Source organism: Microchirus variegatus (genome assembly GCF_963457635.1).
Source record: "Microchirus variegatus genome assembly, chromosome: 6".
Classification (NCBI taxonomy): Eukaryota; Metazoa; Chordata; class Actinopteri; order Pleuronectiformes; family Soleidae; genus Microchirus; species Microchirus variegatus.
In genome coordinates this window covers 15,491,478-15,506,387 of record NC_139807.1, presented here as the reverse complement: position 1 = coordinate 15,506,387, position 14,910 = coordinate 15,491,478, and the positions used below count along the sequence as shown (strand labels likewise).

Here is a 14,910-nt window from a genome sequence, read left to right as displayed (position 1 = left end):
AAAGCTTAAGCTTAAAAAGCATAAAATATCCCAAGTCTATCCACTTAAAGTTTAAGGAACGGGACTTGTTCATTATAGTAGGAGTAGCAGTGGAAGCACAACAATTGTTCACATAAAAACAAGCAAGGGGACATAGCAAGTTGAATGTGACTTCCCTGTGCCCTTGACAGATCATAGAAAGGGATGCGAGTCAGTGCAACTGGGGGACAGCCCTATGTTCCGAAATCCCTATGTTCCGAAATCCCTATGTTCCGAAAGCACTATGAGGTTTGACCTCCTTGCCCTATTTCGACCAGCGCTTTGAGATTACAATGTAGTGACTTCCACATTTCAAATACTGGCCTGGCCTTTCAGTGGAGGGAAATTGTGTGGTGCTGACAAGCCCGCGGTACGTGTTTCGCAGGGCATAATGAGCCATACGCGTTGGGGGAAGCACGGATTTATCCCCAGCGTAATGTTCCAGACGGACCCGGCATCAGTCGATGTCTGTTAGGGTAAGGGTTAGGGTTAGACTTAAGGTAAGGGATAGCATTCTGTATTCTGTCGGGCTTTAGGTGTGTAACCGTGCAACTGTCCCTTTAGTAGAAGTGGAAATTAGAGTGTAAAAGATTAGAGTGTGTTGACGATCTGCCAAAGCAGAGAGATCGTAGTACCGTCTATAGGACATCAGTTTCTTTCAGAGAAACCAAACACAGTAAGTTTGGTTGATTTGAGTGTAGCACAAAGCCATGGCTGAAAATTAAAACAAAATGGAGGAGCTGGTCCTGCATCTCTCACACGTTAATATCTAAAGGGACACTCATGCATCCCACGGACATACCTAATATTTCCCTTGACAACAATACATTATGCATAGTCTCCTAAACAAACGTTTCATCATGGCGGTCCGTCGAACACGACACAAGGTGGACTAACTGGTGAGGAGTCAGAACTGACATCACATTATGAGGCCTCTTTTTTTGGGTCTCTCCTCCTGGTCCCGATGTGCTCTGATGCACCCACACACATACACTCATTCATACAAATACGACTGTCGCAGTAAGGACTGTTCAAAACATGCACTAACTCTGCTTTACAGCACCAGTTAGTGTTGTTTTTCCACTTATTGTGCACACATTACAAGATAAAAAGAAAGTTCTGGGACTTTAAGTTCTTGTTTGTTCTGTCGCTGGGGATTTTACCTTTGATTTTTTTTTTCCCGTGTGTGTGTGTGTGTAACAGGTGTTCAGGGTTCTGTCTGTTTAAAAATGCAATGCATGGTTTCATTCATCTCCCTCCTCTTTCTCACTCAGTCAAACACAAACACACACACACACACACACACACACATTACGGCAATACGAAAAGCTACCAACATCAAACAATACAATTTCTCAATACAATTTACAGTTTTTCTTTCATTTTCCCTCAACCAAACGTAATGTACGTTTTTTTTATGGTAAGTTAATACATAATGCTGCATTTGGCCACTTTCCATTTCGCAGCCATTGCTCTGGTGTTGAATGCGTTCAGCTAGTTCCTCCAAAAACACATGAACAGACAACATTTAGCTTTCATCAGTTCAGCATAGCAGGTAGTAGAGATAAAGTGAAAGGCACTGTATCTAACGGCCATCGAGTTCACATCTCGCACATGCACACAGAAGAGCATGCACAAGCTCATTGCCACTCTACTTCCACGACTCCCTTCTCTCATAAACACAGCTAAGCCACTGAAATCTTCCAAGTCCTTTGTCATCATATTCTGGCGGTTTCAGGACTGCAAAGGGCACCAGCATCTGAGAGAAGCTTTCTATTGAGGCCTTTCAAATGGAATCACTCCAAACGGCCTTTTCATTCTGCAGCTGCGATGGATTAGCTCTGTCATGGGTCCAGATGAGGTTTGCCTTGCTGATCTGCACACCACACCGTGCAAAGTAGAACCATGCCACTGAGATAAAGAAGGCGGGAAAAATTAAAATTAAGGGACAGGAATTGCGCCAGTGGCGACCCAATGGTCGACGATAGAACACTTCAATAATTCATCACAAAGTCATGCATGGACACACAAACATTAACAGCAGTATGGGAGCAACCACCCACAGGTCTTTCGTAGCCATGTGTGAAATGGCAAGAGCCACACAACAGCATTCTCCGAATTAACCGTCGGAGGGAGAAACAGAGGAGGATCATGGTTGAGTAAGCACATCGTGTTCACTTAATTCTCACTCATGGGGATAGCGAGCACTATGGACAAGGGGAACCACGGTAAGAAGCATGTAAAGTGAGACCATGCCACTGTGTCATATTTAAATTGTTTTCTCTTTTACACCAATAAAAAAACATCTTGAAACACTTTCTGAAAATTAAAGGACAACAAATCAAAGAGGCCTGGAGCCACAACCAAACTCATTATAGGGCACACATCAGTACAGCGCCCACAGGTAATGAATTTGGGCAAGATCTCTATCTAAATGCAAAAGGGGCAGAGCCATAACTGCGCTTTCAGTGGAAAATACGCTTTGCAGCAAAATAAGATTTGGCACGCTTTATGGCTAAGAATTCGTAATATCAACTTCTTCCACATCTTAATCCAGTGTGTTGTGATACAACGCCATCAGTTCATCCGACTTAAGCACTTGAATAAATCGAATGCTGTATTCACATTACAGATTCAGAAAGCTTAAGTACACTTACCTCCATGTGATTTCATATTTACAATAAACTGAGATTGATCTCCTCAGATGACTGAGGCCCTTTAAGTTTTACTTTTTTTTCTCTCAGTAGTGTACTTCTGGGGACACTTCAGCTCCCATAGCAGACACAGAGTGGACACTCATCACTCTCGTGCTGCCGTCTGAGGTAAAACCATTGCACTACACTCTCGGAAAATGTTTGTGACAGATGCAGGCACCAATGGACCGGAAAAAACAGGGAGAGTCTGAGGTGGACAGGCTCAGAAAAACACTAATTTCCCATGAAAACGTGTGCCACTCTGAACATCCCACTACACCACATTCACAAATCAGCAAGCCTTGCTGTATGATGTATGGTAATTTTACACTTGCAAAGATGTCGCTATTATAGTTTCCCATTAGACAATTGGCTTATTGAAGTGAATATGGGTATTTGTCAAACACCTGTCGTCTCTGGTATTACAGACGTTTTTACTAACTCTTTAACTGATTTGTCATGTGCCTTTCATGTCTCTGCTGCAACCAACCACATCATTCCCAGCATGTATTACATCTGGCCATTCGATGATCTGCTCTTGATGGCATTCATGCAGGTTTTTTATTAAACGTTCACTGTGGATAAGCGACACGTGTTACGGTGACGACAAAACTAAAGTGATTTAAGCGGACCTCGTTTCGGTTTTTGCCGCAAGATATTTCAGTTTCAGTGTCAGGAGCAGTTCAACAGTTCCAACATGTCATCGACAGACCGTGCTCTGACAGCGCTGAGGTCTTCACTCTCCAACTGCAATCACAGTTATAAGTAATTGTCAATAAATTTACCCCGTCCCCAGAGGTGTTGCTCTGCATTATGCTTTCATTATATAAGTTGTGGAAAGACATGTCTTATTTGCATCTCTGAATCACTGCAAGGAATATGCTAATATCTTCGTTTTCCTCCTCCTCCTCCTCCTCCTTCAGTCTGTATGCTAGACTGCCCATACACTAGTTTCACAAGGTTATGATGCTTCAGTGGCCTGGCGACTGTGAACTGTCACAAGCAATCAATTATGATGGAGCCCTTGTTTCTGCACAGACATGAAGCTTTGGCAGGGCTCTGCTACAGCGACTGCCTCTTTTGAAACGGGCCAGAAACGTGCGGATCAATCTGCTCAGACGGCAGACGGAGAGTTGGAAGCCCCTTTGCACTGTGATCCAATATTTACTATTTGGAAGAGTACATTGTGACACTCCCTGTTGGTGTTTTGTATTCATCACAACACTATATGTCCTCTTCTTTTTTCTTTTTTTTTTTGACAGTCCTCTGCAAAAACGAAATTACACTCCACTGCACCAACGAAGAGGGGAACCAAAACAATAACAGTTAATAATTCAGTCCAAATGGTTAGACTGGATATGTGTGCCAATTAATGCTTTTCTCCTAGATAATCAAAGGCTCAGAAGTGTTTTCCTTCATAAGCCCTGTGACCTTGGTCAGGACAATGTAGTCGGTAGCTTCTATTGAGGAAGATACAGAGTTTTTGTTTTTTTTCATTTGGACCCAGTGTAGACATACCGATGCTGCAACGTCCGATGAAGCATGATGTGCTATTTCAGCTCAAGTAGAGGATTACCGATTCAGTGATTATGGCTATTGTAGAGCAGAGAAGTGAATGGCCAATAGTCAGCTGAGTGTGACCGCAATGGCTGCAGGAACATAGCTATAATGGGCTTTGTGGGAGAAATTAAATATATATATATATATATTTATGTGTAGGGAGAAAAAGACAGACAGAGGAAGGGTAGAAGAAGTAAAGCTGACTGCTATGTCAGAGATCTTTATAGACAAGTTTTGAAAAATGTGTTTTCCTTTCTCCGTCGTTGCCTCCTCCATCTTTGCCTTTTCACCGTTAGTGCGTGAGGACAAACATTTTGAAAAGAAGAATAATCTATGCTCTCCTTGAGAGATTTTGCTCACTGAAAAACCTAAATGGAAAGCAGCCATTACATGACGCTGGGCTGCTGGCACACATGTCCCTGACGCACCCGAGATGAATAGTTCACAATATCAGCTTGCCCCCCCCCCCCGCTTCATTTTACTGAAAATCCACCACGTGCACAGGGTTTTTCTTATTATAATCAGTTTTTCCTTCTTGCACAACAGCAAATATGCTAAGTGCGCCACTAAGACTTTGCGTGTACCTCTGCATATATGCCTTTGCCACTGCTTTATATATAGTCAGCCAGCTCTTTTTTATTCATCACAATGCAATGCTGATATCATCTTCAATAAGGGAACACATACTTAGCCTGTCACTGTTGACTTATAGTTCAGAGACCACCCTATTATTTGAGCAGAGATAAACAGATGTGTGGAGCATATATGGGCTAGATGGGCTGTCATATTAAATCATGTCTGCTGAAGGAAAAAAACAAAAAAAACGAGCAGGATTGATCCAAGCTTTGCGTTCATGGCTTTTCTCATAAAGCTTGTGTCTGTGTCCCACAAATTGTTCTTAAATGTACTATACTTAATAATTATGGGGAACATCCGCGTTTTTTACAACTCAAACGTGGCATGGGTTGTTTTTACAGATGTGGACATTTTATCGTCGACAAAACTCTATCAAAATGTTAAAAGGTTTATGAGCGATCCCATATGTCCACTGATACAGTCCAGAATTACCATGGTATGAATTATTATTAAATGCATTTTATTAACAAAAATGAAAAGCTTAGTCAACATTTACACTATGAATTTGTGGGGGTGATGATAACCTTAGGTTTGCCATGACGGTCCATCCATAATGATTTCACCTTACAGTAGTCCCATCTCTCACTTGTAATTTATCACATTTGCCCCAGAAAATTGAGCAAATAGATAAAAGAAATCAATAGGAAAGCCAGATAGCCCAACATACCCCCACAGTGGCTCTGAACACACCACAAATGATGGGTTACTGTCTGCATAAAGATTTTTTTTAAGGTAGTGTGTGTATCCATGGTTTGATTTACTGAGCTTCCATATGAAAAATCTCCCCTTTCACTATGTGTTTTATTATTTTATATATATATTCCGTAGCCGTTGAAATGGCCAAGTGCCCAATGTTTGTGAAAGATATATGGAGATTTGGAGAAAAAACAGCAGCGAGGGAGGAAAAGCTGTTGTTATATCAAACAACATCTGCCAGCATCATTGATTCCAAGACAAATAACACTCTGACAGCAACACTTCTCCTCAGGTTGGGTTTAAAAGGATCTTTTGATATTCTGATTAAAAATTCATTGGCTTGAATCTGCCTTGGGAGTGCGTTTTCAATTCTGAATCTCATAACTTCACCAATATCCCTTAGAATAAATATAATAATAATAATAACAGAGGGAATCTCATGGCTAAAAGAAATAAAGTCAGATTAATTTTCCCTTAAGCGGATTGCCCTTTGGATTGTTTCCAGCTTTTAACTTGCGGTATGAGACGGCGTTAACCTCATGAGATCACAACAAACAATGCCTGTCTTGCTGTAACGTAGCAACACTTGCAGTATCAATCAATGTTAGTTTTATTGAAATTCGGACCATTTCATTGAAGTGTTCATTAGGAATGAGCCAGTATGACACTCAGTATCGGTGTTGGAGCAACCCTGGTCAGATTATTGAAAAAATAATCCATAAATATTCTCACATAAATGCTTCACTATAAGCGCAGACTGTAAAATGTGGGCTGTTTATTTCTTCATTCTAGAAACAGGAGCAGAATATTTGTTACAGTTGAAACTTATTCTTGTTCTTTCTCTTTTTCAACGGCGGGTTATGACTAGGTTGTAAATGCGTCAGCACAAAATGTGTTGTCAACAACTTGGTAAACTTCAAGATGTAAAAACAAGTGATATTAAACCTTCCCTGGCATACTCAAATCTCAGCCAGATCATTCAGGATCGATGCTCCATATCATCTGAGCTGTGCTGTCAGTCACCACCCCCCCCCCTCCTCCTCCTGCTGTTGTTCCTCTCCCCTCTCAGAGACCTGCACCTCCCACAGCGTGTAACCTCACCCAGAGCCGTTACTGTAACACTCATCTGCCTGAGATTCACACGCAGCCACCTCAGCCTCCCTCTGGAGACCGACTGGCTTGCTGGCCTCAAAAACCCCACCACTGTGTTACTGTTCAGAGGCTCTGAGTGTTTTGTGCCATCATGGTGCTTACCCAATAACATGATACACTTCTTTTTTTTTTTTTTATAACTCCTGCCTGGCATATCTTTAAAAAAGAAAAAAGATATCTTCTAAAATGACATTAGCTTTTTCGGCACATGAGATGCAGGGATGGGTTAATAATATTTTCACCATGACGTTTACTTAGGGATGAATGATGAATGGTGTCACAGGAGCTTTTACTAAACAGCAGTGAAATTTAGTCGATGTCACATGTGAGGAGGGAGATGGAATGCGTTTGTCTGTCTGTGAATGTGTGACTGCACATGCCCGCGTCTCTGTGCATATGTGAACGCATGAGCATGTGCATCCATACACAAACCTCCATCTGTGACTCCAACACAGCTGGACGATGAAGGCATGTCCCAGTACAACCCCCATCGCCTGAAGACGAAGTCTCTCCCTCCCTCGCTCTCTCTCTCCCTCTTTGGCACACACACACACTCACACAAACATTATTTAATCAAATTTGTTTTCCTCTTGCTTTCTATCTCTGTCCACCCACCACTTTGTTCCCCTTCTCTTCTCTCTCCAAGCGCCCTGGTCCATGTTTCCCTGGTCACACCTTTCACGCCGAGTTACATCCTTGTGAGGACAGTAAGTGTGGCACTACTACCATCACCTGAGGAGCTTCCCTCGATCATAGCCTGCCTCTGACAGGACATACGAGGCAAAAACGCGTCTCCCTGTTGCTGTGTTTACCGGCCGTTCGCACCAACACCAACACCAACAGGCCCAAAAGCCGCGCACGATAATACATGTGACGTTTGCACGAGGGCTTTTTATTCTATCGTCACAACATATGCCATTTGCCACATATGCTCAGTCAGCGAGTAGGCCGCCAGTGTAGAGAGACTCTGGTGTTTTTTGGGCAACATATGTAAAGCTAGAATTGCCTGCGAGAGTGTGAAGGTCAATGAAGAAGCAGCTTCTAAGAGTGTCGTGTCTGGACAAATAGTTGAATAATTATTGAGCGCTTGTGATGACAGGTGGGTCAAAGTCGTTATAAAGTACTTTTGAGAGCTCCAAATTAAAAAAAATAAAGCTTAAGTAGATGCTTGGCTATTCGAAGTATGCTGATGAAGCCCCAGTAGCTTTAAAGGACTCATATTATACCCTATTTCTCCAAGTTAACCTAGTTCCCTGCTGTCCTAATGAACATCAAAATACCATAATCACCCTGCCAAAACAGCCCTGTTCAGAACGCTCTGTTTAGTAGTATCTCTTTAGGTCCACCTTAAAAAAAACTATAACGAAACTTAAGGGACAGGAAATCACATCAGTCACAGAGGCTATACTGCTAGGTAACAGCAGTTAGCATTTGGAAAAGTGATCATTTGCAGGCTCTAGCAGGCACATTGCCGTCATATATAACATGTATCCACTGGACAGATAAATCCTCTGAGGCTGGAAGTTTGTGTAGGACTCTGTGCTGCACTGTGGAGCCAAGAATAGAACTGCACGGACTTGCGCTCTTGAGTGTTTTTATGGACAAGGTGGAAATCCACAAGACAACAATTCCAGGAATTTAGCGCATTTTGTGACGTCCCAATGAGCGCGGAATTCAACATTGCATGTTTTATCTCCTGTACTTAGACTGAGGAGGACCACAAAAACATGAGTGAGTCATCTTTTTTCACACTTCGCCGACTGATTGAACCTCCAGAGTCCCAAATATAAGGGTTTAAATGATTAAAAAGTTGATTTTGCATAATATGGGACCTTGAATACATTTACAGACAATGTACAAACAACTTGGTTAATGGGAAATGCAAAATGCTTGATTCCCTCTTATAACTGGAAGTTGCAATTGCTTTTCTTACAAAGAGGTGTAACAGCAAATATATTTGATCCTAAATTGTTTCGAAGAAAAATCGCATTAAAAGTTCTTTTGACTTGCGAAAACAATTCATTTAATTTTCTATGACAGGGTGGACTAACAGGGTCAGTGAAATAGCTCACATTTTATAGCAATGCAGCATTGTGACTGGACTACTGGAAGACTACTGGTGTGTCACAGTAGGAAAAGCACAGATGTAATAATAATGTGCTGCAGTATATTCACATATTACTTGGTCTTTGTTTCAAAAAACACATGCATTTTGCCATGGAGTTTGCGTGTCGTCTTCACCACTCCGATGTTTTTGTCTTCCAGAAACAGGGAAGTTTTAAAATCCTGCTGACTGTGTTTTATTTAAAAGCTCCGAGGCTGTGTTTTAGTTCAGACTGGCAGAAATGGAGCTCTTTGAAAAGTAATGACACATTTACCCACACTCACTTCTTAAGTGGTTCTCATTGACCACAACTTGACAATCAGCAGTGAATAAAAAAAAAAGCTCTGCTAAGACTAAACATCTTGAGGAGCATCACGATATTAGTGGCGCTAAAAAGCTTTTAGAGAAAAAAAATGTTTTGTTTGTAAAATGATTTGCTTGATTGAGTTGAACAATTAATACCCCGCTCATCTATGCCGTAACGTAATGTCACTAAATCTAGCTTAACACTGAAAAAAATTGACTTTGACTATGATTCAACAATTATACAACTATGGCGTAAAGACAAGAATTTGCTGTTGTTCCAACTGAGCACTATACACAGAGAGTGGTACTAATTCTGTGATTCATACCTTTGTAGAAAACAAAATGAGTGTTTCCCAAAAATGTTGGGCTTTTCCTTCATATGCCCTCTATTTGAAATGAGACACTGAGCCTCCCAGTCACCCTGCCTCTCTTCTTTCTCCACAAATGTAAATCCATAGTCTTGGTACAAGGCCGTTTTTCGAATATAGTGGGAGAAGGTGGCTGGAGGTGCAGCCAAAGAAGCATCTGCTTATGCCAGGGTTTAAGGACCTGAAGGATTCAATAAAAGACGGGTAGGCACATGTAAAGAGGCTGGCAGAGAGGACACAGACCATTAGCCTAATGACAGAATGAGAAATGAGGAACGGGGAGACGAGATTCTAAAGCCGAGCTTTGCAAAATCTGCCTTTATAAAAAACCAAGGCCAGTAATCTAATAAATAGCAGAGAACAGAGAGGTGGAGGCAAGGCAGCGGGGGTTGGGGGGGGTGTGGGGGGATGGGGGGCTTTTTGCCTCAGGTGAAGGAAAAAGAAGAGGAAGAGTAAACAGAAGAAAAAGGGGAAGGTGGTGTCATTACGTGAGGAACATTAACGCTGTCTGCTCTGCTTTGTTCAGACCAGTACCCTTTACTTTGAACTACTCCTCCGTGAGTGAACCCGACTCCCAGCTTCAACCGCTATTATCGGCCCAGTACTTCGTAATTACACATTTAAAAAAAAAAAAAAATTCTGATGTCACTTCAAAGCAACAACAGTGTTGCCACCAAAGGACAAAGCCAGGCCTCAAGGATTAGTGAAGCCTCACATTGTTTTGCTGCTGGTCACTAATTCAATTAATAGCATAAGGCTTTTGACCAACTTGAAAGAGATGACGCTGACAGCAGTATGTGCCTCAATTATACAGTAAACCTATGAAAATGAAAATAAACACTCGCGAGTCTAATTTGAATTTACTGTATGCACATGTATGTCTTCTATCTCTCCCTCCATTATATACATTAAAGTACATGTAAAGCAATAAAACTCATTCACCCCACAGGAAAATTGAACCAGCTTGCCAAATCTTAATGATTAAAAAAGCTGCTAGAACCAAAAAAAAAATTGGTTTGAAATTGTGTACATTTCAGCAACATTCTCCAATGTGAAACACTATAGGGCATGAACGTGCTGAACACACAGACACTATAAAACACACACATACAAATATATATATACAATTCAGAGGGGATTAGAGCAGGCGAATGTTGCTGCTCGTCAGTATTTGTGTAGAATATAAATGTAAATGCTCCAGCATCAACAAACATGTAGGGAAGTGATGTTATCCTGCATTGGTCCCCACCACCCTCTCAGAACTCTCTGACCTCACAGCAGAAGTCTTATTTCTGCTCTTCTTCCGGACCGTAGCTTTTTCTTGCATGTTTTTGCATCCGTGGAAGAGACATTCGCATGACTCTGCCACGATATTTCAGCTAGCAAGGCCTGTGAGAGCAGGTGCAGTTACTGACGAGAGAACAGGTAAGCTTGCTTACGCTTTTTATATCACGACAGCTTTTTTAGAGCTGACTTCTGCAAACTATGGTACCGGTGCGTCATCAAGCAATATTTTTTTTTAACATACCTATCCCAAATAGAACACTGGCGAGTCGTGTTCTTTTACGCTACACAGTTGTAATTAACATTTCTAATGTGAAGAGGGGAGAATCTCCGGATTTGCTTTACATGATGTGCTTACAAGGGGGGAGTGATGTACATGATGAATCAGAGGAGAGGACTCTGTCCCAGAGTAAAGAGAGAATGCACACTAAGCCAAGAACATCAGCTGCATGAAAGGAGGAGTCAAGACAAAACAGTATAATAAAAACAGCTGTCACTTCAACGACCCTTCCAGGTCTACGGCAGCCACATCTCATCTCAATCAAACCAATGAGGCTTGCCTCAAAATAGCTCCACTCCCCAAACCGACACAAGTGCCAATTCTGTGAAACCCCCCCGTTTCACATTGTCCAATCACAAATATGTGTGCTGTTGCTCTCTCAAAGGTCTGAGTCATCTACACGGGCTATTGATGACAAAGGGAATCCGCATGTCCACTAAATAACTGTGACAGCTTACAGGACAAACATCGGTGCTGGAAAAAAAATATGAAACTCCGAACGCAGGAGGTCCTCACTTACAGGAGGCGAAGCCTCAGTGGCCTCAGCAGATAAATGTTATTCAATAGCCACCATCTCTATTTTGTTCATGACATTGGAGACAATTTGAGGTGCTTGTGGACTATTGTGAGCACAGCGTGAGCTGTGCTGTCTGCCACAAGAGTCTCAGGGTATTACCTTAAAAAAAAAAAAAGTCTCAGATTATGCATCATACAAACCAGATTTTAAAAGAATACTCCATCCTAGACTGCTTTTAAAGCAATACTTGCTCTGAAGTTATTGATTATTTACCAACCTGTTCTATATTCACATAGAAGACTGTAGGATGTAATTGGTTTGATCCTTCTCTGGGTGTAATATTAGTGCAGGTTAAGCACTGGGCAGATAATTCATATGCGCCAGACATTTTGACAAATTCCCCTCCTCTTTTAACATCGTTAAATTGCCCATTTTCCTCTAAGCACCGATTTCTTTGCATCATTAAAGGTTTAATAGTTTTCTTGTCTCCGAACTTCGACGCAGTCCTGAGACAGTGCTCTTGATGGAGATGCTGAGACTTGGCAGAAAGAAACAAGAAACGGGGCCATGGCTCCCACAGGAGCCCCTTCCTCTCACTAAAGCTCTCTCTGCCCCTGAATTTAATTAGATTCTAATATCAAGCCTTTTTCTCCTATGGTTCCCTTCCTCCTCAACATGCGTGAAATTGCACAGGACTATATCTATTATTTATTCTCTCTCTCATTTGCTTATTGTTTCTTGAGGATACCTTCGTTAGGGCTCCTGCAAGCTCTGCTTCTTGTGATATGATGCTCTGCTTCAACTCCCTCACTGCTCAGACCCACCTCCTCTGCAGGTCTAAGCCTAACTCATTTGCTGGCATTGGTTAGAGAGCTATGGATTCGTCCCCCCCACCACCTCCTCCTCCTCCCCTTTCACCCAATGACAGCATTGTGAGGTGCTATGAGGGCTGGGTGCTAATGAGCTGACTCTGCAATGCTGGGGGGAGATGCTGGGTAACACAGGGGGGAGTCAGAGGAGGGAGCAGGCAGTGATGCTCTGGCACATGGAGTCAGAGGGGCCATTATGACCATGCCACACAGGGGGGTTAGACAGACTGAACCAGTCACACAGAGCTATGTGGCTCCAGCGTCAACCATTCAGCCGAACTGAGAACCATCATTTATGATGACATCCCAGGATGGCAATCTCAACTCTATTTCGTCCACTCTGTTTCTGCTGATTTCCAGAAACGGCTGCCAAATATGAGTGCAGAGAAAGGACGTTGGAGCAGCTACAAAACAGCTATGTGCTCCACTCAATGTATGCAACATATTTGCAAAATAGGATATGGAAAATACTATATTATACTCATTTGTATTCTTTTTTTTTTTTTTCTGAAAAGAGTGAATCATGTGTGGTGTAAAAGAAAACTCCTTCAGTGCAGTCCTTGATACAAGCTTTGTATAATTGTCTGTGTCAAAGAAACCCATGTTCTCATGTGGAATTTGTGCATTTGTGAAAATATGACTTCAGGACCGACACAAACAGTGAATATTCCATCTCAACATGGGGATGCATTGCAGGGAGAACACTGTGCAATGCATTAGAGGAAATTCTGTTTGCAAATGTTTGCATAATTCCCACTGAGACTTGATGAGCCAGAGTGAAGTGAGGTGAACTTGCAGGCTGCCTCCCCCGGACTGAGCTGAAGCTCCTATATGAGCACCACCACCACCATATGAGTTTGACATAAATAATTCTGCTCAGGACAGAAGTGCTGAGGATCTGGACAGGACTGAAATAGAAGCACACTTACACGCATGGGTGACTGCAAAGCTGTTGGACGACTCCAGGTTGTCGACATTGTAGTTCAGGTGGAAAGGCTTTTCAGTGGTGTTTTGGTTGGTGTTGTAGAGTTGGACAGCGAACCTGAACGCGCTGTGCTCCTGCACCGTGGACCGCATGAACAGCCCCCCTGGATGATGAAGAAGAAAAAAAAAATAAAAAATCAAGATCAGACTCTCTCATTCGCTTCCATGCGGTTAAGTCTAGTGTCAGATCGTGAATACATTTTTATTCAGTGGGAGAATCATACACATATGCGTCCCACAGTGATTCAAGCCAGGCTGATTGTTCCCATCATGCATTTTGACTATTGCGCCTGTCAGTAACTCTTCAGGTCGATCTGATCGCCTCTTGTCCTCCTTATTCTTTCACTCCATTTATTTGCACATGCAGCTTTTATCTACTTTTCCATCATCCAGCGGCTTTAAGCTTTGTAGCATAATCAAGTTCCAGGCGCTATGACTGCGCAGAGCTCCGCGCTCTCACCAGCACATCATCCCGATGCAAAATTGCAATGTTGCATTTGATTCCTTCATACACACACACACACAACACACACACAATGGGACAACACAACACACATCTACAGCCCGTTACAACAACCACACTTACCGATATTAATCTGATTAGGGAATCCTGCGAATGATCTGTCACAGAGCCACAGGAGAAACAGAACCACGCGCTGTGCCATTTTTCTCCGACCTATCTGTTCAACTCCTTAAAAGCGTCTGTCTGAGCAGATTCATATGTTCGGGATGAAAGCCGGGCAAAATGGAAATCCAGTGGAGAGATGATGGTCGCTCACAGCGCACCAATTAGGTTCATTGAGGTGCAGCCCAGCTGCAGAGAATTTTTTTTTGCAACTAAGAAAGAGAGAGCGAGAGCGAGAACGAGAGAGAGAGAGAGAGAGGGAGAGAGAGAGAGAGAGAGAGAGAGGGAGGGGGGAGGGCCGGGGAAGACTAATCTGAACTCCTATTGGAGCAGTCGCGCTGCGGGCCAGTGTTGGTCAAACTTGATCTGACATTAGATAAAAAAAAAAAAAAGAAAATCAAAAGAAACCAAGCCCGCCAGATCATGACAATGTGGCACAAGTGACAAGTACTTGTCAATATTAGTGTCCTCACTGCTGGTTCGGTCCACATAGAAACGCTGCAGTCTCAGGTGGACAGTGGCATGTGAATATCCTGCATGTCCACTTTCCTGCTGCTGCTGCTGCTGCTGCTGCAGAATTCTCCACAGCTGGGACCTGTGCGAAAATGTTATGTCTTTATGAGTCATGGGTCCTTCCTCACTCATTCTGCTGCCTCACACTGTCCATGATCCAGCTCCAGTCCATAGACACAAAGTGGAAGTGGAGGAAAGTTGAAAAAACGTCATGTATACACACACAGCAAAAGCAGGGAAATAGTCAAAAGAGCTGTCTATGGTGCTGAAAATTCGCATGAAAAAAACTATAGCATTGGTGCATG

At 42.5% G+C, this 14,910-nt stretch overlaps 1 protein-coding gene across 1 annotated transcript in view; it reads right to left on the bottom strand.

Annotated features, from left to right (window-relative positions):
* Positions 1-14,132, bottom strand: part of LOC310929115 (glutamate receptor 3) — a gene marked incomplete at its 5' end in the record, with an annotated part of 86,722 nt that extends 72,590 nt beyond the window's left edge. The window contains 2 exons of the mRNA XM_083891823.1: positions 13,413-13,571; positions 14,054-14,132. Of these exons, the coding sequence (XP_083747949.1) occupies positions 13,413-13,571; positions 14,054-14,132 (238 nt within the window). The remainder of the gene's footprint in view (positions 1-13,412; positions 13,572-14,053) is intronic.
* Between the last annotated feature and the right edge of the window lie 778 nt (positions 14,133-14,910).